At 60.9% G+C, this 22,410-nt stretch overlaps 1 protein-coding gene across 3 annotated transcripts in view; it reads left to right on the forward strand.

The window, feature by feature from the left end:
• Window positions 1-22,410, forward strand: part of MAD1L1 (mitotic arrest deficient 1 like 1) — a 315,793-nt gene that overhangs the window by 178,089 nt on the left and 115,294 nt on the right. For 2 of the 3 annotated variants that reach the window (XM_060032547.1, XM_060032550.1), the window contains 2 exons: window positions 7,394-7,534; window positions 16,955-17,011. In XM_060032547.1, the coding sequence (XP_059888530.1) occupies window positions 7,394-7,534; window positions 16,955-17,011 (198 nt within the window). The remainder of the gene's footprint in view (window positions 1-7,393; window positions 7,535-16,954; window positions 17,012-22,410) is intronic. The other variant, XM_060032548.1, reaches the window with a different exon arrangement.

Raw genomic sequence — 22,410 nt, forward strand, 5'->3', positions numbered from 1 at the left:
CGAGCACAGAGCTGCCCTGGGTTGGTGGGGAGCGTCCCCTGTGGGCTCGATGCCCTTGGATCCCTTTGCTCCGCTGTGCCAGCCCCGTGCTGTGAGCAGTCTGGTCGTGTTAACAGGAGTGGGAGGCTAGGGGGGAGGCCCCCAGGTCCTGGGGCCTGGTCCCCACGGGTTGCCGTGTGGTAGGAGCACCAGGGTGTGCTGGGGTCTCAGACCAGTGGCCGCTGGCCTTGCCCGTGGGCTTCAGCTCTTGTGGTTTCGCCTTCCAGCCGCTCAGAGGGGCAGGCGTGAGGAAACCATAGCCGCACCGGCTGTCTCGTCCCAGAGCTGGTCGCCGGCACCGGCTCCTGGCGACCCCAGGCTGGGAGCCCTGCCCGATGCAGTTTTGAAAAGCACACGGGATGACACACGTGACGGCTTGTGGCCTGTACAGTGCTGTGCCTGTGAGCGAGCTGCCACACCTGCCTGGGCTCAAGGGTACTGAGACCATCACTTGGCGGAAGGAAAAGCTGACGTGTTTGGGCCAGTGAGCCTGGGGCGGGATGAGGGGGGAGGGAGGAGAGAGGCGGGCATTGGGAGGTGGAGGTACCAGCCGTGGGCCCGTCCTCCCTCCTCCTGTGGTCCTCACGGCTGTACGAGGCCGTCCCTAGCCCTTCTCTCCGCAGGCACTGTTTCGTGTTTATCAAGTAATCTTTGTTCATCTTTCAGCCCCTCCCTCGGGTGGTCATGCCCCCATTTTGCGTGAGAAGGGCAAGTTCAGAGAGGTTAAGTCGCCTGCCCGGGGTTGCACAGCTGGTTTGTGGTGGAGTCAGGATTTGAGCCTGGGTTTGTCCAACCCAGACACACCTGACACTGGGACCCCTCGGTGCTCATCACGGCTCTCAGGGGACCCCAGGAGGTGGAGGCACAGCCCACCTCTGCACTGCCCACTCGTTTGGGAAGCAAGCGGCCAGGATTGGGCCCAGCAACGCAGCTCGCGGAGGCCAGCTTCCACCCTCCCGCGCAGCCTCCTGCGCAGCCTCCCGCGCAGCAGTTCCACGTTTCTGCCTCCATCCACTGTTTCTTTTGGTGACCCCGTGTGAGTGGAGAGGCCATTGGAACGGGACTCTGTAGCTGTTTAGGGTCATGAATTTCATTTGCTTATTAAAACACGACGGTGTTGTGGGATGAGTGGGGTCGGGTAGGGGTGCTAGACTCGTTGAGGGCTCGTGGTGGCAGAAGGGCTGGGTTGGAAGGGTCCCCGTGGAGCCCTGCAGGTGGGCGGAGGGCTGAGCGGTCGGCCAGGAGGGTGAACTGGGCAGCAGCTCTGGCCGGGAGGTGGGCTTGTGACGGTGAAAACACACAGGTATGCCCCCCCACCACCAGGAGGGCCCGGAAGTGGGGCCCCTGACGCTGTGGGCGCCACAGCCCCGGCCTCTGGGCTCGCACACTGGGATCGGCAGGACCTCGTCTCCGATGTGGTTTCCGCCCCCGAGGAGTGGGCTCGAGAATCCCCGGGCAATGCCTGCCTCGCCGGGTGGGGGGCTTCCGAAGCCGGGGCGCGGTGGGCCTCGGGAGGGGCCGGCCTCGCCGTGTCCTGCACGCTGTCTGCCCTGGGCGCCAGAGAAGAACTAGATGAAGTGGGGGTGGGAGCAGCAGTGACCGCACCGCTGCCGCTGCCCTTGCAGCCCTGGCGGGCGCCAGATGTGCCAACGCCCCGCGTGCCCGGCGCTCTGCTGGGGCCTCGGCCACCCCGGGGGGCTCCTGTGCTTTTCGTTTCACAGGCCCGAGGCCACACAGCTGGTCTTCGTGACCCAGGGTTGGGGCCCAGCCGGCCGGGGTGCTCGCGCCTTCCTGGGCCCTCGACTCATGCCCCCTCCTCCTCCCTCACTGGCGCTCCCTTGGGGTGCCAGCTTCCTTCAGGGTCTGAGCTGTCGCCTGGGCGTCCTCCTTGGGCCCCGTGCCTGCCCTGGGCCGTGGCCCTCCTCACCGCAGGCCCTGGGGGCTGTGGTCAGCATCCTCGTCCTCAGGGCCCACAGCCCTTCTCTCCCCTGCCCGCTCCCACCCCAAGGCCCGGGCTTACAGCTCTGATGGGCCTGCGTCAGGCAGCACCTCGCACACACCCGGCGGGGGCAGGCCCGTCCTGTGTCGCAGCGGTGTGTGCTTCCGCCCGCACGTGCTTCTTCAGCCTCTGCGTGGGGCGCGTGCGTGTTTCTCCACCCCTGGGTGCCCGTCAGCATGTTGGGGGCTGCGCGGCGAAGCTCAGCCGCACGTGGAGGACCAGCTGGGGTTCACGGTGGTCATCACCACCGCTGCTCCCTCCCACGAGGCCATGCCGGGTGGAGCGCCCTTCCGCAGAGGTGCCCACCGGGAAGCCCAGACGCTTCCTAAAGCGTCCGGGGCCTCTGCGTCTGCGGCCCCCCCCGGGGCCCCCGGGGTCTGCCGTGGCCCCCTCACTGTCTACGCACCCTCTCCAGCGCCCAGGAGCTGCGGGCCTGGTCCTTGGGCCGTCCTGAGGCCTGCATCTCACCCCTGCCCCCCTTGCCCTACCCCCACGCCCCCTGCCCGCTGAGCCCGCTCTCGCCCAGGGCAGTGAGAGGAGGATGAAGGAGGGGAGGCAGGCGGGAGCTTTCCAGGGTAGCAGGGTTCTGGGCAGCTTGTTGCTCCCAGCACTCCCGGGAGGCCCCGCACGCCAGCGGGGCTCTTCTGCTGGTGGCCTTAGGGGCCATTAGAGACAGAAGCATTGAGAAACGCTCTCTGCCTGCTCCCTTCAGGTGAGCAGGAAGTTGGGGGGCTTGGCCTGTGAAGGTTTATCTCACACGTGCGTGTGCACGTGCGTGCACGTGCGTTCTTAGAGCTCCGCCTCTGCGTGTTCTTGCCTCTCCGACTCATTCTCCCGCCTGCCTGGATTTTCGCATCCTCCTCGTGCCCCCAGAACATTGTTCTCAGTGTCCACGGCTTTGCCTGTCCACCCAGAGCTGTCGGATTCCGGAGTCGTAGGACCCTTTCCTCTGCCTGCAGAGGGGGCTGATCTGAATGAAACCACGTGGGCAGAGGGTCTTGCCTCCCTGCTAATAAGCCGTAGCCTTTCAAGAGAGGATTCCCCCCTCCCCCCCCCCCCCACCCGTCACTGGTTTCCCCTTCAGCCTAGAGCTGGCCAGGCCTGGGAGACCTGGGGCTTGAGTTGTAGAAGGAAAGACGGACGGTGATGGCGGTGAGCAGAGCTGTGCGTGGTGAGGTGCGCTAGGCCGCGTGGCCGGCGGGGACGGGCCTGAAGGGCGAGAGGGCCAGACGTGTCCTGGGGAGAAATCTCCAGACTGAGGGGCCAGCAAAGCAGAGGCCTGAGGTGAGGGCAGGCTCAGCGTCTTGGCACTTCGGGAATCCGTCCCCAGGGAGCCGCAGGGCCGGGTGGGCCCCCGGAACCTGCGTTCCTCACCAGCCCCACCCAGGTAGCAAGCTGCTGGCGGGGGAGGGGGGCGGAAACGCGTTCCTGTGGACGGAATTGGCAGCATCCGCTGACAGGTTAGAGGGAGGGGTCCTTGCTCAGACTCCGTACCCATCTCCTCTGTATCCCCCAGCTTGCGTCCACCTGCACGCCCCGCTTCTGCCCCCGCCCATTCCCTAGCCCAGCCTTCCCCCGGGCAGGACTCTCAGTGCCCACCGGGACCTCCCGCCCCCTCCTGCAGACGCCTGCTGAGTGCACGCTCGGGCTGCCGGGCTGGGCCCGGGGCTGTAGAGTTTGGCTGCCGCCTGGTTATTGGCTGGCCTGTGCCCATCCTCCCTGTGGGGCTTGGACAAGTGACTTTGCACCTCTGCCCCCGTTTTCTTTCCAGGAAACAGTGGCCTGGACTTGATCTGAGAGGCTTCCAAGCTCTATATGACTTCCTTTCTCCACCGCTTCTCAGCACCACTGAGGCTCTCCACTCCCTTCATGTACATTAAAGAAGAAAGCGTTGGGTTCATCTCTGCCATCCTCAGATTCTGGGTTCTTATTGGGAATATTCCAGAACTTGCAGAGACCACATCGCCTTGGTACTGCCCTGGTCCCCACTCGCAAGCCTGCAGAGCTCTGAGCCGGTCATGGAGGAGGGGCAGGAAGACGGTGACGGGTAGCGAGGGTCTGGAGCTGTGTGTCCTGGCGTCCGCTTGGCACCCTCCCGAGCCAGCCCAGAGGCATTGCAAGGCTGGGCTCTTGAGCTGCCTATGCGGAGCGGCCCCGGCCTTGTCCCCGAGTTGGGCATTGGCGCGAGCTCCGGGTAGACGCCAGGAGCGCCATCCGCAGGATGTGTGCAGACCCTCTGCCGCCCAGCCAGGCCTGGTCATCCCCCCGTGCTTTCTCCATCTGGTCCTTGAGGCCTGTGTACAGGAGGGTCGGTACGTATCACCCCAAACGCTTCGTCTGTCAGGGAGTGTGGGGCTGTCAGGGCCAGCCTGTCAGTCACAGACCGGAGCTCTGGAGCTGGGGCTGGCAGGGTCGGAGCAGGGTCACGGCCGCTGCCTTTGCTGCCAGTCGCGGCCTCCGCTCTCCCGCACCCCGCTGGGCACTGCAGGCTGGGCCTGGGGGTCGAGGGCAACTTCCATGACTGCCCCCTCCCCCGCGTCCTCAGTCCATTCCTCCCTGCGCGATGCTGTGACCACGCTCTTTGGGTTGCGCTGATCACGTGGCAAGCAAGTGTGCCGGGACAGACGGGGCTGTGGTGTCCCCAGGGAGAGGCACCCAGGGGAGCCCCGTCCTGTCTGTACCTGGAGGCGTCTGCGCAGCTCCTCAGCTCAGGCTGGGTGCCTGTTTGTTCAGGGATTAGTCCCCACGCTTGTTCAAGTGAAAACGAAGGGCCCTTCACCACAAGTGGAATCTGTCATTAAAAAGTCGTTATCAGATCAAACCAGCCCAGTTCTGCTGCTTCATGACTAAATGGCAAAACGATTTCCTTAGAAGGTACAAACAGCAAACTTTCAATTTTATATCTTCCTCTTTGCTAGCCTGGAGACGTAATAGAAGAGAACCGTAGTGGGAGGCAGCATTTTGGAGATTTATTGGTCAATAAAGGTGACAATTACAGCTTGTTTATGAAAGGAAGCTCCTCCCCGGCCCCTGCGTGGCATCGATGCTCTGGTAATAATAACTGTGTAACCAGCTCGAAACCATAAAAGTCAATGGGAAGATACAGGATTTCAATAAAATTATGACACTCGATAAACCTTCCTGTTGGAAACAAATTTTCCACGGATGTGTGACCAGTTCCAGTTGGATTTGTAACTTTAATTTCTCACTTATTGAATTTTTTGTCATCAACTAACGATGAGGTCCGTGCTGGGGCGATGGCCCAGCCAGAGGCCCGGGAGCGCAGTAGACCGCTGAACTTGGCGGGTGGGGGCCAATGGGCTCCTGCGGGAGAAGAGGGGACCCTGTGAGCCCCCAGTCTTCACCAGTCTCACCTGAGAAGGAGGGGCCTGGGCAGACTGCCGGGGCAGCAGCGGTGCTTGGGGTGGAGCAGCAGTTGGGGCAGGTCTCTGCCCGGGCAGTCGGGCCTCAGTTCACGGAAGCAGCGGCCGAGAGCACGGGGCAGAGGGTCCGAGAACATGCCTCGGAGTCGCTGCTGGTGTGGCTGGCCCTGTGGCTCGCCCGGGACGCGGTGCCCTGGCGGGTGTGTGGGCTGCGAGGGGCGCCGGCTGGGGTGCAGAGCGAGGCTGCACGAGCTTCTCCAGCTGCTGCGCCGGGCATGCCTGCGGGAGGGGCTGCGCCCTGGAGTCCAAACGTGGAGGTCTGTTTGCCGGTGTGGATGAGAGGGCTGCTGTCACCACGTGAGCCTCGTGGCTCACAGGCCGGCGGCTGGCTGCTTGGTCCAGGAGGGCATCAGTCATCCCGGCCGGCCTGTGCAGTGTGCTGATGACCCACCCCGCTGATCAGGGAGGAGGCTCAGGTGGACGAAAGCGCTGGCCTCGGGTTGCCCGGAGCAGAGCTGGGACCCGGACGTGGTCTCGTGGGAGCCACCTTTGCTTCCTGGGCTGTGCTGGCCCAGGCTAGGCCACTGAGCTCCCCAGTGTGGCCCGCACACCAGCAACGTTGCCTGTTAGAAAGGCAGACTCTCAGGCCCCACCCCAGACCTGCTGAATCTGAAAGGAGGTTTCACAGGACCCGGGAGATGCGCAAGATGGGAGGTTTGAGAAGCCGCGCTCTCGTTAAGCCTGGCTGTCTGCAGGGGACCTGATTTTGTCTAACTGTGCAGCCTGTGTGGGCCTCCTCGGCCGCAGCCGGGAGACATGGGGGCAGGAGGAGGGCAGGTGCCAGCCCTCAGCTTGTGCTGCAGCCTGCTAGGAGCGAGGTCTCCTCCCTGCACCCTTGGGGGCTGCATCCAGAAGAGACTGGCCCATGGTCCCAGACCCACAGTGGGGGAGGGGAGCCTCCTTTCCCCGGCTGCCAGGGTGGCTCCGTTCCTGGTCTTGGGGACAGCCTCGGTCTCTGAGGGCCTCCCCTGCTGTTCTCCCTTCGCCAGCATCTCAGGAAGGGGTCTTCCCGTGTGGCTCAGGAGGCGCCGCCCGTCTCTCCCAGGGCTCGTGCCGTTGGCCATCGTTTCCAGTAGGGTACCACTGGGTGGGGACTCCTGTGTGGCTCTAAGGGGTGGTCTCAGCGCTGTGCGGTCCGTGTGTCCCACGAAACCTGAGCTGCATCTTTACGTGGAGGAGGGGTGCCGGGCGTGGCTGGTGCACGGTGACGCCCAGGACCGTGGCCTCTGGCACCCCATGGGCTCGGGGGTGTGATGGGGAGGAGCTTGCCGAGGCCAGAGCTGGTGCTGCGGGGGTCCTGGGGCCTGTCAGAGCGCTCTGGGAGGACTCCTCGGCCCTGCTGGACACCTGCCGCCTCCCTGCTTAGAGGGACCTCTCCTTACCCACCGAATCTTCTGCTTAGACCCTCGCTCTGAGTGTTGCTGGGTCAAAGGCCAGGTCAGAAGTCACAGGAGCGGGGTTACTCCAACCCACTTGCCGGCGGACCCCACTGGTGTGTCCCTTGGTCTGTTTGCCGGGACTCAGGAGGTCACACTGACCCAGAGCACTGGCCCAGACCTTCTGCCCAGCTGGGGGACACTGCAGACTCGGGGAGGGAGGGGTGCCGACCCTGATGGAGGCAGCCCCCGCCCTCTGCTGGCCCCCGCAGGTCAGACGGTGCAGCTCGAGGATGGGCCCCAGGCTCACCGGCCACTGGCCAAGCTGGGCTGTGGCTTCAGAGCAGCCAGGGCCCGTCTCGGCCTTGGTGGGCTCTGTCGGGCTAAGTGGCCAGCTCGAGCTCTTCAAGGAGCCACCCAGGGGGCCCCACCTGGCAGCCTGCCCCTCGAACTTGACCCCAAGCCCACCACGCTGCTCCTGTCTCCCTCACGCCACTCGCCCGCGCGGGCCTGACCTCTTGCCCTCTGTGCCACAGGAGCGGGACGGCATGCGCGCCATCCTGGGGTCCTACGACAGTGAGCTGACCCCGGCCGAGTACTCGCCCCAGCTGACCCGCCGCATGCGCGAGGCCGAGGACATGGTGCAGAAGGTGCACGCGCACAGCTCGGAGATGGAGGTGAGCGGCCCAGCGTCCGTGCGCGCTCCACGGGGGGGGGGGGCGCTGCGGACGCTGTTGCGTGCAGACCTCAGTCCTGCTGGGGAGGGCCGCCTCCAGCCCCCGCAAGCACAGCCTTGTCGGTGCAGGCGCTTCCATGCCGTTTTTACCGCCACACATTTGCTCCCCGTGAGACACTAGTGAAGAGGGATTCGCGGGGAAGCCTCCCCCCGACGCCTCAGCGTCCCCGGCGCTTTTTACGTTACGAGGTCCTTCCTGTCTGGCACCGCGTGTGCTCCAGTTCATTACGAGGTGGGCAGTTCTGGCACCTCCAATGCCATATGTTGAGGCTTTTTGCGTGTTGGAGATGAGGGGCTGTCAGTGACCTCGGAACTCGTTGACCAGCGTGGTCACCGTGCCTTACCCTGCCCGAGGCGGCGGCTTGGGGACAGCCCCGCCCCTGGCGTCTGGCGGACGGGCACCGGGTTCCTTTGGCTCCCTGTCTCCCCTTGAGTCCTGCCTGCAGGGAGCTGACTTGTCCCGGTTCGCCTGGGGCTGTCCTGGTTTTGGTAGCGAAAGTGCCTGACCCCTTCTTCCCTTCCTGTGGTCAGCAGTGCAGTGGAGCGGTCACTCAGCCTTCCCTTCCAGCTCCCAGACTTACGGGAGAATTCGGGGGGGTGGACATCACCGGCTCTGCCAGCGTCACTGCCACGGCTGTTCCTCTCCATCGTCATCATCGCCACAGGGGCTCACGTGGCCAGTCCAGGCACTGGGCGGGAGGCACCAGACAGAGGAGGGGCAGAGGAATGGCCTCCCAGCCCTGGCAGCCGCCCCGCCCTGTCCACGCTGGGACTCTCGTCCCTGCCCTGTACTCTCCGGACACGGGTGCTGATGGCCTCCTGCCCTCCACCCAGGCCGCACCGACCCCGGATCTGTGTTAGGACGGAAGACCTGAGATCCCCATCTTTGAGTCTGGGGGTTACCCTGGGACCAGCCTCAGTGTTCTGGACTCAGGCTCTGCTCGCCATCCCAGCGAGGCCATCCATTGGGGGGGCGGTTCTTGCTCTCCGCATGTCCTGCACATGTCCTCCCTGTAGGTGAGGGAGCCCCCCAAGTCCCTCCCCCTTGAATTCCCCCCAAGAGCCCCGCCTGGGCCTGAGCTGCTGTCGTGGAAAGGGTCAAGCACAGAGGGGCTGCAGCAGGGCATTCCTGGGCCAGGCCAACCGGGCACTGTCCCCTGGCCTTTTTGGAGTGTGTGCAGGCAGCTGAAGAAAGGCTGACTGACTCCAAGTGTTGGAAACACCCATCACCTTTGGAAAGTGGAGGTCGTGGTTGGATTCGTTGTGCCCTGTGGGTCAGGCCTGGGTCTGCTCCTGCTGAGGGCTGTACGCCTCCCGGTCTCCACCAGGTGGCAGCAGACAAAGCCAGCCGGTCCTGCTCCCTGGTTCAGGCCCCCAGCAGGGTGGGATGTGGACTGTACTGAGGGACCCCAGACAGGACAGGGGCTCCTCCTCAGCCTTGGTTCTTTCTCCTGCACATCACCGAGACCTCTTCTTGTCTCCTTCCAGCCCTCTGGGAACCTGTACTGGGACAAGGATGTTCTTCCCCCTCCCTCCTGCTTCCTTCCTCCCCAGCCGTCCGCTGACCTGATCTGTACCAGGCCCCGCCAAGCATAGGCCCCCAGGAGCCCCCCGCCCAGTTAGGAGCCACTGGGAACTGGAGCTGTGTGGCTCTGGGTTGGCCCCGAGCTGCGGGAGCTTGGCTGGGAGAAGCTGCCTCCGTGGGGGGCTGGGGGGAGCCAGCTGCCCGGTGCAGTATGAGGATGAGGGGTCCTGGCTGGGCTGGGCTGGCGGGATCCGCAGAGAGCCTCCTACAGGAAGGACCCTGCGCCCGAGTTCATGTTCAAGCTGGCGCTGCTGGAGCAGAGGGGCCTTTGCCGTCAGGCCTGGCTCTAGGGTTAGGACTGAGCGTGGAGTAAGAGGGAGCGTGTGGGACTCCGGCCTTCCAGGGAGCTCTGCCCTCGTTCTCTTGCCGGTGGTGCACACTGTCCTCTTAGAGATCGGACCGCTCACGGCCACCTCGCTGTGCACCCGAGGAGAGAGGGCCGGGGCCGGGGCTCCAGGACCCGAGGGGTTTCTCCCAGCACTCGGTAGCGGCACAGAAGTGACAGGTGCGGGGAGACACGTACACGGCAGAAGGCTTTTCTCTAGTGTCCGGAGGGTGGGAGGGAGTATGGTGTAGAAGGGGAGAAATTGGGGAAATGGGAAACATTGGGCAAATTGGGGAATATTCGCCTCATTCCTGAGCGTTGCAGCCAGCGGCCCCGTCACCCCATCAGCGAGCTCCCTGGATTCGCCCAGCCGGGCCGTCAGGGGGCCGCCCCACGGTAGTGTCTCAGCTGTTCTCACGTGGGCCCGGAGGGGGGCTCCCCGAGCACCTTGGAGGGTGTGCTGCCCTGACGGGGGCGCCCACCTCCCATCAGCGCCTGCCTCCAGCCCCCGCTGGCCCTGGGATCCCCCGGGGGAGGGGCGGGGGTTCTTGTGGGGGGCCCTCTGGTGGCCGCTGGCGGCTCCCCTGGACTGGGTCTCATCCCAGGAGGAGGACTGGGTTAGGGAGAATGTGACCCCAACATGAGGAACTAAGCCCATTAGTGAAGAACAGGAAGGGGTTCAGGAAGGGGGCTGGCGGGGGTGGGGCGAAGTCTTGGATTCAGGAAAGAGCTGGGAGGAGCCCAGGGCGAAGTGGGTGTGAAGGCGGTGCCCTCTGTGCCCAGAACCGCGAGGCTGGTGATGGGCCGTGTGGAGGGAGCCCTGCAAGTGCTCTGCCCCCCGCCCCCCGTCCTCACTCCACAAGGCCCCGTAGGCGTGCTCCTTTAAGGCAAGTCACAAAACCCGGGTGCTGGCCTGACCTGCCTTCAGTCCCAGCAGTTTCCTGGTAGAGCCGAGGGCTTCTGTGCAGCTCCGGGTGGGGTGCTGGGTAAGGGGGGAGGAGCGGGCGGATGCTTTCTCTGCATGCACGTGAGGCTCTGGGGCAGCCTGGGGGTCCCCGGGCCAGACCCGCTTCCCATCTCCAGCCTGGCCCCTTTGCAGGGGGGCACCCAGGCTCTCTGAACCCTGTCTCACCCCTCTGAGGCCCTGAGCAGCCAGGGAGAGGCCTGCGGCTCAGGAGGCTGGAGCCTGGACGCTGGGGTTTGGGCAGGACAGGCCCCTGTGCCGTCCCTTGTGGGTCTGCTCCTACGGCCTCAAGAGAGGGGACAGGCTCAGAGGCGCCTGGCTTTGACCTCACCCTCCAGGTCAGAGTGGCCCCGTGCCGGAGCCGAGCCGTGCAGGGCGGGGCTGGTGTCCTTCGGGCAGTTTTCTTCTTCTTGTTCTATTAAACAGTAACATTTCACGTCTCAGAGTCTCGGAGAACGACCCGCACTTGGAGCCTCTGGAAGCTGCTTCAAGCTGCCTGGCAGAAGTTTATTAGTTGAGCATCACGTATTGACAGATGGTAGGAAGTTATGTAACTTCATAGAACCCGTTTGTTAAGGGTTCCTCAGAGCCTCCAGGCGACTCATCCGTCCTCAGGCTGTGATGCAAGCACCGTTTGGGGGCACGCGGCAGCGCAGACGAGAGCAGAGCACTGCTCGCAGCCCCACGGTCCCCGTTTTGTTCTGCTGTCTTGGGGGACCGCCGGGAGCAGCCAGGTGCGTGCAGGGAAGACGTCCCCACAGCCCCCGGGCCTGACGGTGTAGACAGATTAGTGTCCCTCGCCCTCCTGAGAGAGCGCTGCCTGGGCGTCAGGGTCGGGGCGCCCTGGGCTCTGGGTGCCTGGTGGAGGTGAGGGCCCCTCTCCCCGCCCCTCCCCCGCCACACCCTTCTTTCTCCCTCCAGCCTTCTTCCCTTTCCTTCCGTATTTCTTTCTGTTCTCTCTTTGTGTCTGTCTGTTTCTGTCTTTGCCCTGCTCTATCCTCTCACCTCCACTGCCCGCTTCTCCTCCTTGGCCTCTCTCCACCTCCTCGCTCACCCCCAAGCTCCTGTTGCTTTTCACGCAGAGGTCAGCAGGCGTTGTCTGTAAAGGGCCAGACAGTGAGTGCTGTGGGCTGTGTGGCCACGTGGTCTTGATCACAGCCCCTCAGCTCTGCGGCTGTATAGCTCAGGAGCAGCCATGGGCCGTCAGTAGATGGTGGGTGTGGCTCTGTGCCAGTGAAACTTTACAGATAAAACCGGTGGTGGGCTGGATTTGTGGGCAGGCTGTAGTTGCCAGCCCCCTCTTCCAGCTCCTCTTGTCTGGGACCCCGAGACCCTGCTGCTTGACGTGAGAGCTGCCGCGCCTGCCCCATGGGACCTGGCCAGCCCCTGGTGTGCCCACGGCAGGCGCCCTCTCACAGGTACAGGGGGCGTGCTGCTCCGTCGGCCCTACCTTTCACTTGCTGGAGAAGGAGCGGGACCCACAGATGTGGGCACAGGGAATTTGAAAAATGCATCCACTTCTTAGAGAGGCATTACATTTCACCCATTTAGCTTAATCAGTCAGTTCTAATGGGAAACATGCTTTGATTCTAGCAAAAACATCTGAGTACCACCAAGCAGAAGTGTTGAGATTGGGAGGATCCCAGCAGCCCGACTCTGGTGCCGTTTTGCACGGGTTTTACTTATTCCATCTAATAAAGCGGCTGCAGAAGTCGGTAGCATGTGTCATGAATCCTCCTCTGTCGACAGGGCTATAAATATGCGGCTCATGCCACCTTGATTCAAGATATCAGCCTGATGTGTTTTTCTAATTTATTTAATTAAAACAGATTATGGTGCTGCTGGCTGCTGCATGGAGGTCTGTGGAAAGTCCCAGTTTCAGAGTGCAGCAGTGATTTCCAACTCCCAGCCTAGGAGGAGGTGGGCGCGACACTGCTCCCTCTCCCTCGCTCCTCCCGGACTTCTGTGAGGGCGCACGTCACAGCCTTTCTGTCGCCGTCCCCTGGCCGTGGGGGGCTTGGCTTCAGGAAGAACAGCAGCTTTTGAACCCTACGTTGTTCACCAGATCCAGATTTTTTTCTTCCTTGTGAAAGTGTTTAGTGCTCCCCTTATATAAGGATCTTGAGATGACTCTCCTGTAAAAAAGCACAGATGAAACAAACTGGAAAATCTTGAGACAGAGTTACAAGATGAGCAACGTGCTAAATAAATGGAAAACAGAAGGCAGGCAAACAGGGAGAAAATAATACCAGAGACCCGGGCTCTGGGAATCCTCTGCGGTTGGACACGGATCTGACGTGCAGAGGCCACAGGCAACGGGCGAGGGCCACGTTCTATTTTTAGTTTTTTGAGTCCCCTCCATACTCTTTCCCGTAGTGGCTGCACCAGCTTACATTCGCACCATCAGTGCACAACACATTCTTCAACACTTGCTGTCTGTTGTCATTTTGATAATACCCATCCTAACAGGTGTGAGGTGATATCTCTGTGGTTGTGATTTGTATTTCCCTGATGGTTAGTGATGTTGAGCATCTTTTCATTTACCTGTTGGCTGTTTTTATTCTTTGGAAAAACTTCTGTTCAGATCCTTTCACCATTTCTTAATTGGCTTTTGGGTTTTTTTAACCATTCAGTTGTATGAGTTCCTTATATATGTTGGATATTAACTCCTTGATGCACGGTTTGCAAATATTTTCTCCCATTCCATAGGTCACTTTTCATTTTGTTGTTGCCTTTGCTGTGCAGAAGCTTTTTAGTTTGTTTTTTTCTATTTCTGTCAAAAATGCCAGTGGAATTTTGATAGAGATTACATGAAATCTGTAGCGTGCTTTGGGTAGTGCGGGCAGTTGAACAGTATTAGTTCTTCCAGTCCCCGAACACGGGATGTCTTTCCATTTATCTGTGTCATTTCAGTGTCTGCTTTCAGTGTCTTTTGAGTATATGGATCTTTTACCTCCTCGGTTAAATTTATTCCTAAATATTTTATTGTTCTTTGATGCTGTCGTAAATGGGACTGTTTAGTTTCTTTTTCAGATGGTTCATTCTTAGCGTATAGAAATGCAACTTATTTTTGTATGTTGATTTTATACACTGCAACTTTACTGAATTTGTTCATTAATTCTGACAGGGTTCCTGTGGAGTTTTTAGGATTTTCTATAAATAAGATCATAACATCTGCAGAGCGACAATTTTACTTCTTCTTTTCCTCTTTGGATGCCTTCTGTTTCTTTTTCTTGTCTGATTGCTCTGGCTAGGACTTCCAGTACTATGTTGAATATGAGTGGTGAGAGTGGGCATCCTTGCCTTGTTCCTGATTTTAGAAGAAAAGCTTTCAGCTTCTCACGGTTGAATATGACATTAGCTACGGGCTTTATTATGTTGAAGTACATTCCTTTGGTACCTAATTAATTTTTGTCATGAGAGGATATGAGTTTTGTCAGATGCTTTCTCTGCATCTCTTGAGATAATCGCGTTATCCTTCGTTGTGTTAATGTGTATCCCGTTGATTGATTTGTGCATGTTGAGCCATCCTTGCATTCCATGGATAAATCCCACGTGACCACGGTGTATGATCCTTTTAATGTGCTGTTGAATTCAGTTTGCTAGTATTTTGCTGAGGATTTTTGCGTCTGTGTTCATCAGGGATATTGGCCAGTGGGTGTTTTGGTTTTTGTCTTTTTTTTTTTTTTTCTCTTGTCTGACTTTGGTATCAGGGTAATGCTAGGCTTGTAAAATTAGTTTGGAAGTGTTCCCTTCTCTTCGATTTTTCTTGGAAGAGTTTGAAAAGGATTGGTATTAATACTTTTTTAAATGTTTGGTAAAGTTCACCAGTGAAGCCATGTGGTCCTGGGCCTTTCTTTGTAGGGAGGTTTTTGGTTTTCTTTTTTAACTGATTGATTTTTCTTACTCTTTACAGGTCTGTCCATATTTTCTGTTTTTTTAACGATTCATTCTTGATTATTTGTATATTTCTAGGAGTTTATTTCTTTTAGGTTGTCCAGTTTCTTGGTGTATAATGTTGATCACAGTAGTTCTTGAGTCTTTGTGTTTTTATGGTATCCTTGGTGATGTTTTCATTTATGACTTTATTTATTTGAGCCTTATCTTTTTTCTTAATTAGTTTAGCTAAAGGTTTGTCAATTTTGCTTATCTTTAAAAAAAAACAACAACAAAACAGCTCCTAGTTTTGTTGATCTGTTCTGTTCGGGTCCGAGGGTGGTTGTGTCTAAATCCACGTTCTGTGAGGGGATAACCGCTGAAAACGGCTCCTTCACCTTGTGGTGCTCCCAGTCCAGACCTCTGCTCCAGGTCACACGGCTGGAACGCAGAGACGTTGGGATTCATCTCTCTTGTCTGGCTTCACCCCTGCAGTGGCCTGAGTGGCCAGGAGGGCTCGTGAAGACAGATCTGCTGGGTCCTCCCCAGCTCTGGGGCATGGGGGGCTGAAACGTTGCACTTCCCACAAGTCCCCAGGGGTGTTGCAGCTGTGGTCCTAGGCCCATCACCTGCAGGGTAACCACACTAGCTGTTGAAGCCAGGACGGGGTCCAGGTCCACTGTGGAAGTACCACCGTGGCCCTGTGAGCACCAGTGGGGCCTGGCGGGCTCCAGGTCTGGGAGAGGTATCGGCTGCTTCAGCTGCAGAGGTGGGTTCTGAGGGGTGAAGGCCTCCGTCCTGCAGGCTGCCCAGGAGCCAGGGCTTCCCGGCAGAGCCTCGGCTCCAGGCCGAGCCCGGCACGTGCGCTGCCTGCCTGCTTACGTGCCGACGTGCTCTGCGGCCATGGGAAGCGTGGCTCACTCCTGCCTTCAGGCTGACGTCCATGTGGGGAGGCGCCCTCTCTGCCCCTCGGGGCTGCTGCCAGGTGGAAGCGGTGTGTCTATGGGCCGTTGCCTGGACGGGCCCCTGTCAACCGGCCGGCTTCCTCGCCTCTTTTATCTTTCCACTTTGTCACAAGCCTGTGTGTGAAGTGGAGCCGAGAGGCAGGGGGCCTGAGACTCTGGTCTCGTTCTGTCCATGAGACCTGCAGCCTTGGGCTCTGCGGCCTCCTGTCCTGCCTGCATCCGGCTGCAGGGACGGCTTCTCCCCTGCGCCTGCGCTCCTGTGCTCCTGCGCTGGCGGGTGTGGGCAGCAGTTCTCACTCAGAGATCAAAGTGGCCACGCGAGGTCTCAGTGCCCCCTTTGCCGGTCACACGTGGTGCGTGGGCCGGGGGCTCGCGCCTGGGGTCTGGCAGGAGTGTGATGCCCCCGGACGGCCTGACGCAGCCCTGCGCTCACGGGTCCCCTCCCGCCTGCTCCGGGGTGTGCTGCCCCCGGGACGGCCGGTTCCCTTCCTCCTGTCCGCCCCCCCAGCCCCGCCATGTGCCTGCCCCCCCAGCTCCCCTGCACGCAGCCTGGCCAGGGCGGGACGTAACGTGAGGGATCGTGCCTCCCCGAGCCTCTTCCAGGAGGCCGTCCCTTCAGGAAGCGCCCGGCCTCGGTCACGCGAGCAGCCGTGAGGAGCGGCTGACGGTCAGTCTCTGACGCGGCCCACGGCCCCGCCAGCCCCCTGCTCCCTGGGGTCCTCGCTGCAGGCGGAGCCCCCCGTTGAAGGCTCGCCCCGCGGGGTCCCCGTCGTCACCGCCGCCTCGGGATCCTGAGTGCAGAGTGAGCACCAGGTGGGCGGCCGCCACGTCCTCGCTCTCCTCTCCCAGGTGAGGCGACGGCCCAGGGCGGCGAGGGCTCAAGCGGGGTCCCCGGGGGTACGCGACGCCCACACCCCGTGCCGGGCGTCCGAGGGGCGCGTGTGGACCGCAGCTGCTCCGGTCCTCCGACACTGGGTGCTGTCGGCCTTTAATTTCCCGCGTGACTGGGCCGTGGAGCAGCTTCGCGGGCACGTCTTCCCCGGCGAGGCCTCCGCTCACACGGTCTCCCTCCTGTGCTCAGTCCTGCCGCGCCCGCCGGCTCCGCCCCGCGGCCCCAGGGGGCGGGGCTGGGGGCGGGGCTGTGAGCCGGGCGGTGGGGGCCACGCCTCCCGTTTCCTTCCCTCAGATCCGAGCCCTGTGCTGCCTGTGTGTCGTGGAGGCCGGGAACCCACTGTTTCCGGGGTTTCGTCTGGTTTTCTGGCTGGTTCGGGAGGGAGGGTAAATCCAGCGCCCGTTGCTTCATCTTGTCCCCGTTGCGGCTCGACGACTGTGTCCCACCCCCGCTGTCCTGGTCCCCTCTTGAGGAGCGCTGTGGTTGGTCAGTGCCTCCTGCCTGCTGGACTGTGGCCCGGTCCCCGGCCTCTTACCAGGGGCGCTAAGACTGCAGCCCGAATCTCTCTCCCCTTCGGGCGGCAGGCTTGGGGCGGACTTGGTGACTTATCACGTTCCTGCGGCCCCTCTTTCCAAACAGTGGGAATTCGGGGTCTCCCCCGGCAGCAGTGGATGTGGCAGAGGTGGGGGAGGGGTGGTCGCTTCGACCCCAGGAGGAGAAAGCCCACTGACCCACTTTCTGTCTTGTCTTGAAGGCTCAGCTGTCACAGGCCCTGGAGGAGCTGGGAGGCCAGAAACAAAGAGCCGACATGGTGAGTCCCCGAGGCACACGCCTGGTTGGTGGCCCTTGTGGCCAAAGGGAAGCCCAGGGCCTGGGTACCTTAGAGCGTCGGGACCTGCCCTGCAGGCACAGGCGTGTGGCCCCCTGGCCGTGGCCCAGGCCACACACCCACCCCCTCCACCCCTGGCACAGACTGCGGGGCTCCCCCCAGCCGGCTCTGAGGTGGGGACGGCGGTGCATCTCCTGCTCAGGTCACAGCCACACGACACGCTGACCCCACGCCGACCCCACGGGCCCCGGAGCGTGTGCACGCTGAGCGCAGGGCTCTCCAGCCTCGCGTGGCTACTTTGTGGCACGTTTGTTTCTCTGCTGTCGCTGTGGGCTGCCTTCTGATGTCAGATCACGCCCGCCCCGCCCTCCGTGCAGCCGGGGAGCCCTTACCTGGGCGCGTGCAGACACGGCCCCGGAGCCCTGGCTGGCGCCCCCGTACCTGGAGGGTCCTTACCACCCACTGGGGGACTGAGGGACTCGGCCTTCTGGCATCCTCATCCTGTAGAAACCGTGAGCCGCTCTGGCCCTGGTCTGGGCGCTGAGGGGATGAAGCCCCGGGCACAGGAGGGCCACAGGTGTGGGGAGGGGAGGGGTATCTGCTCACATCATCGAGTTGCTCTGCCTGGGCCACACGCCAGCCGGGTTGGGGGCACCCGGGAAGCTGCCGTGAGCACTGGAACTGGCGGCTGGAGTTGGGCTCCTGTCTCGGTGTCAGCGCCGCCCAGCCCTGCCTCTCGTGGGCATGCACAGTGGGGATGACTGCCAGGTGGAAGAGACACATCCTTGAATTTGCTCTGTCCACCGCTGCTGCGACCCTCAGTGTCGGGGGCTGGGTGAGGAATCGGGGGTGGGGTGGGATGGGAGGATCGGGGAGCGCGGGTTCGGGGGAAGCGTGGCGGTCTGAGAGGCAGTTGTACATTGGGCTGTGGGGGCTTTGGGGCGTCCAGAGTCCCCGAGTCAAGGCCGGGAAGCACCTGGGTGTTCCCGGTGGGTAGGTACCCAGCGAGCCAAGCCCTGCCTGGCTGCTCCAGTCCGAGGCATCTGTCCTGGGGGGCAGTTCCACTCAGAGTCAGAGAAGGACATGTCCAGCGAGGGACCCTAGGTCCCGTGTGTAAGGGCAGCCGTGAGAGGAGCCCAGGGCTTCCCGGTGATGGGATTTCATCAGTGAGCCTCCGAGAGCTGTTTCCTGGGGCAGCAGGGGCACGTCTGGGCCTGCGGAAGTCCTAGAGGTGGGAAGGCAGCCTGACTGCGTGCTGGCTGAGGGAGGGGGCGCCTGGAGCAGCGAGCGCAGCTGCCTGGCCTCCGGACCCGGGGCGGGAGGGGGCGAGGGGGCTTGGGGGGAGCGTGCTTCCTTCTCATCCACCGACTTTGCCGCCCAGGGTGGGGTGGGGTGGGGTGGGGTGTCCTTGAAGCCTGATGCTTCCTCTTGATGAGGTCCTGAGGACTCAGTGATCTGTGTCTCCTCTGTCGCCCCCTCGGTGCTGGCCTGAGTTGGCGTGTGCCCTCGGGCTGTGTTTCCGTGATGTGCACGAGGCAGGAGGAGGTGCGTGGGCATCTGATGCCCGAGGCCTCAAGGCTGAGAAGTGAGGATGCCTTGGAGCTGATGCCTCGGCCCTTCCCTGGCCCTGGGGCTTGTGGATAGGAGCCGGTGCCTCCCGGGCAAGAGGGAGGACAGACCCTGCTGCACTTGGCCACTGGCTCTGGCCCTCAGGCCAGGGTGGACGCTGAGCTGGGGAGGCCGGGGCACCCCGAGGGATGCGGGGCCGCAGGGCTGTGTGCCTTCCAGCCTGTGCTCTTTTTTAGTTTCAACCCGTATAGTTTCCGTCCCTGTGTGAATCACCAGGGGCTTTGAAATCCTGACACCTGTTCCCTCCTCTAGACCGATTAAGTTAGAACTGGTCGGGGGGGGCCCAGGCAGGGGTGTCATTTCATGTCTTCCTGGGCAAGTCTGATGTCAGCCAGGGTGGAGAGCCTCTGACAGGCCTGGTGTCCCCAGACTCGGCGCAGGCCACTGGGGGACCTTGGGGACCGTGCTCCATGGGGAGCTTCGGATGAAACATGCCTTGTCCCAGTGGTACTGACCCTGCAGAGGCGGGCAGCAGTGCGGGGCCTGACCTTGCCTGAGCTGACGGCCATGTGCGGAGATGAGGTGCCGGTGGCCTTCGTGTGCGCAAGCCAGGCACTGTGGGCCCCTTACGCTGGTTCTTTCTTGCTTGCTTTTGGGTCTGGGCTGTAGCTGTCTCCTCAGACAGGTTTTTAATCTCTGCCTTTTTTTTTTTTTAAAACATCTTTATTGGAGTATCAATGCTTTACAATGGTGTGTTAGTTTCTGCTTTATAACAAAGTGAATCAGCTATACATATGCATATATACCCACATCTCCTCCCTCCCACACTCCTTATCCCACCCCTCTAAGAGGTCACAAAGCACCCAGCTGATCTCTCTGTGCTATGCAGCTGCTTCCCACTAGCTGTCTGTTTTACATTTGGTAGTGTATGTATGTCCATGCCACTCTCCCACTTCGTCCCAGCTTCCCCTTCCCCCTTCCCGTGTTCTCAAGTTCATTCTCTGGGTCTGATCTCTGCCTTTGATGGTCTAATCTTTAGCTTATTTCGTGTTATTTCACTTCCCCCTTCTTTTTCTGAGTTAAAGGGAAAATGAGAAACGGCGGTGCCCGGGGCCCAGGAGTGCAGGTGAGCCACACTCAGTCCAGGAGCTTGTGTGAACCCCTGCTCTCCCTCCCGAACTGGTTCCAGGGGTGTCCTGCAGCCCCCGAGGAGATAAAGGCTAGGCAGGCTGGTGCAGGGGCTGGCAGCTAGAAGCCTGACAGGTCTGTAGTCAAGCCCTCAGGGAGTGAGATTACCCAGAAAATGCATGCATTTGGTTAGGGGGAGGTTTCTGCTCTCATGTAAACCCCTGAGGGGATGGAGAAGTAAGAAGTTGAAGAGGGGGACAGTGGCCCAGAGTGCACTGTGGGACCCGGGGGGGCGGGCACAGTCACCCCTCCCACCCATTCCAGTGACAGCCTTGGTGCCACTGGGGGCGTCTCCGGTGCTGGGAGGGCGGGGCTCCTCTGGGTCTGGACGGTGAGAAGTCTGCATCCGGGGGCTGCTGACTGTAACCCCAGGCCCTCTGTCCAGGACAGCTGCGAACGGGGCCCCGGCTCCTGGAGCATCTCTCCCACCTGCAGCTGCTGACCTGCTGTTTGCTGGCCCAGAGTCAGTTCACTAGGTAGGAAAGGAGAGAGAAAAAAAGAAAAATTTAAGCATCTTTAGCTAATTGCAGATGACAAGACAAAGGCGGTCTGACTTTTTGTTGATAATTAGCAAACATAATTAGTAAGTGTGAGCACAGTTCATGTTTTTTTCTTTAAATGCAATTGATATCACAAGGAAAGACGTCCCTGGCTGTAGTTGTATCGTTGACACGCCTCACCCTAATTAGATCAGGCCGGCCATGGCTGCAGAAAGGAGTTTTTTTTTTTTTTTTTTGCGGTACGCGGGCCTCTCACTGTTGTGGCCTCTCCCGTTGCGGAGCACAGGCTCCGGACGCGCAGGCTCAGCGGCCATGGCTCACGGGCCCAGCCGCTCCGCGGCATGTGGGATCCTCCCGGACCGGGGCACGAACCCATGTCCCCTGCATCAGCAGGCGGAGTCTCAGCCACTGCGCCACCAGGGAAGCCCAAAAGGATTTTTTTGATTCTTTTTTTTTTAACTAAACATGCTCTTTTTTCTTTTCTTTTTTTAATTAATTTATTTATGGCTGCGTTGGGTCTTCGTTGCTGCGCACGGGCTTTCTCTAGCTGTGGTGAGCGGGGGCTACTCTTGGTTGCCGTGCACGGGCTTCTCATTGCAGTGGCTTCTCTTGTTGCGGAGCACGGGCTCTAGGCACATGAACTTCCGTAGTTGTGGCTCACAGGCTCTAGGCACGTGGGCTCAATAGTTGTGGCTCACGGGCTCAGTAGTCGTGGCTCACCGGCTCTAGGTGCAGGGGCTTCAGTAGTTGTGGCTCGCGGGCTCTAGAGCGCAGGCTCAGTAACTGGCTCACAGGCTCAGTAGTCATGACTCACGGGCTCTAGGCACGTGGCCTTCAGTAGTTGTGGCTCACGGGCTCTAGAGCGGAGGCTCAGTAACTGTGGCTCACGGGCTCAGTATTGTGGCTCACGGGCTGAGTAGTCATGACTCACGGGCTCTAGGCACATGGGCTTCAGTAGTTGTGGCTCGCGGGCTCTAGAACGCAGGCTCAGTAGTTGTGGCGCACGGGCTTAGTTGCTCTGCAGCATGTCGGATCTTCCCAGACCAGGGTTCAAACCCATGTCCCCTGCACTGGCAGGTGGACTCCTAACCACTGAGCCACCAGGGAAGCCCTTGACCCTAACTCTAAAGAGTGCTGCAGTACTTTATAACTTCAGGGAGCGAGGACTGGATATTCGTCTTCTGACTCTGGGGACTTGCCCCTCACAGCCCCGTGCCACTGTCCGCCTCCCAGGGCCCCTCCCGGAAGCACTGCCCGGACAGGGGGCAGAGCACGCGCGGCCCGGCTGACTAGCTCCCGCCCCCCACTGCTCTCCTGCTTCGGTGCAGCTCGAAGCGGGCTGTGTGGTCGTGGCTACGCATGTTGAGGCTGCTGCGGGCCTCCTGATAACAAGCGCTCTACAGCAAGGTTCTGCCACCTGAGGACAGCCCCGCAAGGCGGGTCCAGGAACGCGCAGGCCTCCCGGGCTCTCCTTCTGCAAAAGCACCAGCAGCGCTTGCTCTGGCTCCGAGGGGCTGGAGCATGGATCGCAAGGATGGTGGCGAGACCACCTGTGGCCCTGCCAGGGGCTGTGCCCACCGCAGTGGGCCTTGCTGACACTGCATCATCATCAACCCAGCGTCGAGGGCCGGTGAATCACCAGGAGGGGGTGCGAGCCTCCATTGTTCAACGCTGGCAGCCATCGCCCGTGTGCCCCCGCCCCCCCCCCCCCCCCCCCCACTGGAGGACCCGGCCTTATCGCAGTCTGCCAGCTGCTTCCCGTGAATTATTAAAAGCACCTAAGTGCGTGGTGGTGACTCATTTCACGTCTGGATCTGTCCTGCACAACTGGAGAACTTCGTCCTTGGCAGGAGTGTGGGTCAGGCTCATCGGAGGAGGTGCCCAGTGGCACCATGAGGAGTGGGTCTCCCGCAGCCCCGGGTCCCCTGCCCGGGAGCCTCTGCGCCTTCTCTTCCATCCCGGACACCTGCCTTCCCCTCCTCAACCCCGAGAGAAACGCTGATCTCTCAGGAGCCTCGCACGGAGGCGTGAGTGCACGTGTTTGAAAAGACCCGAGGGACTTGCTGGGACGTGTTGGTTGAGCCTCTGAAGTGGGCCCCTTCTCCCGCTGGCCCCGCGGAGGCC

Source organism: Delphinus delphis, chromosome 15 (genome assembly GCF_949987515.2).
Source record: "Delphinus delphis chromosome 15, mDelDel1.2, whole genome shotgun sequence".
Lineage (NCBI taxonomy): Eukaryota > Metazoa > Chordata > Mammalia > Artiodactyla > Delphinidae > Delphinus > Delphinus delphis.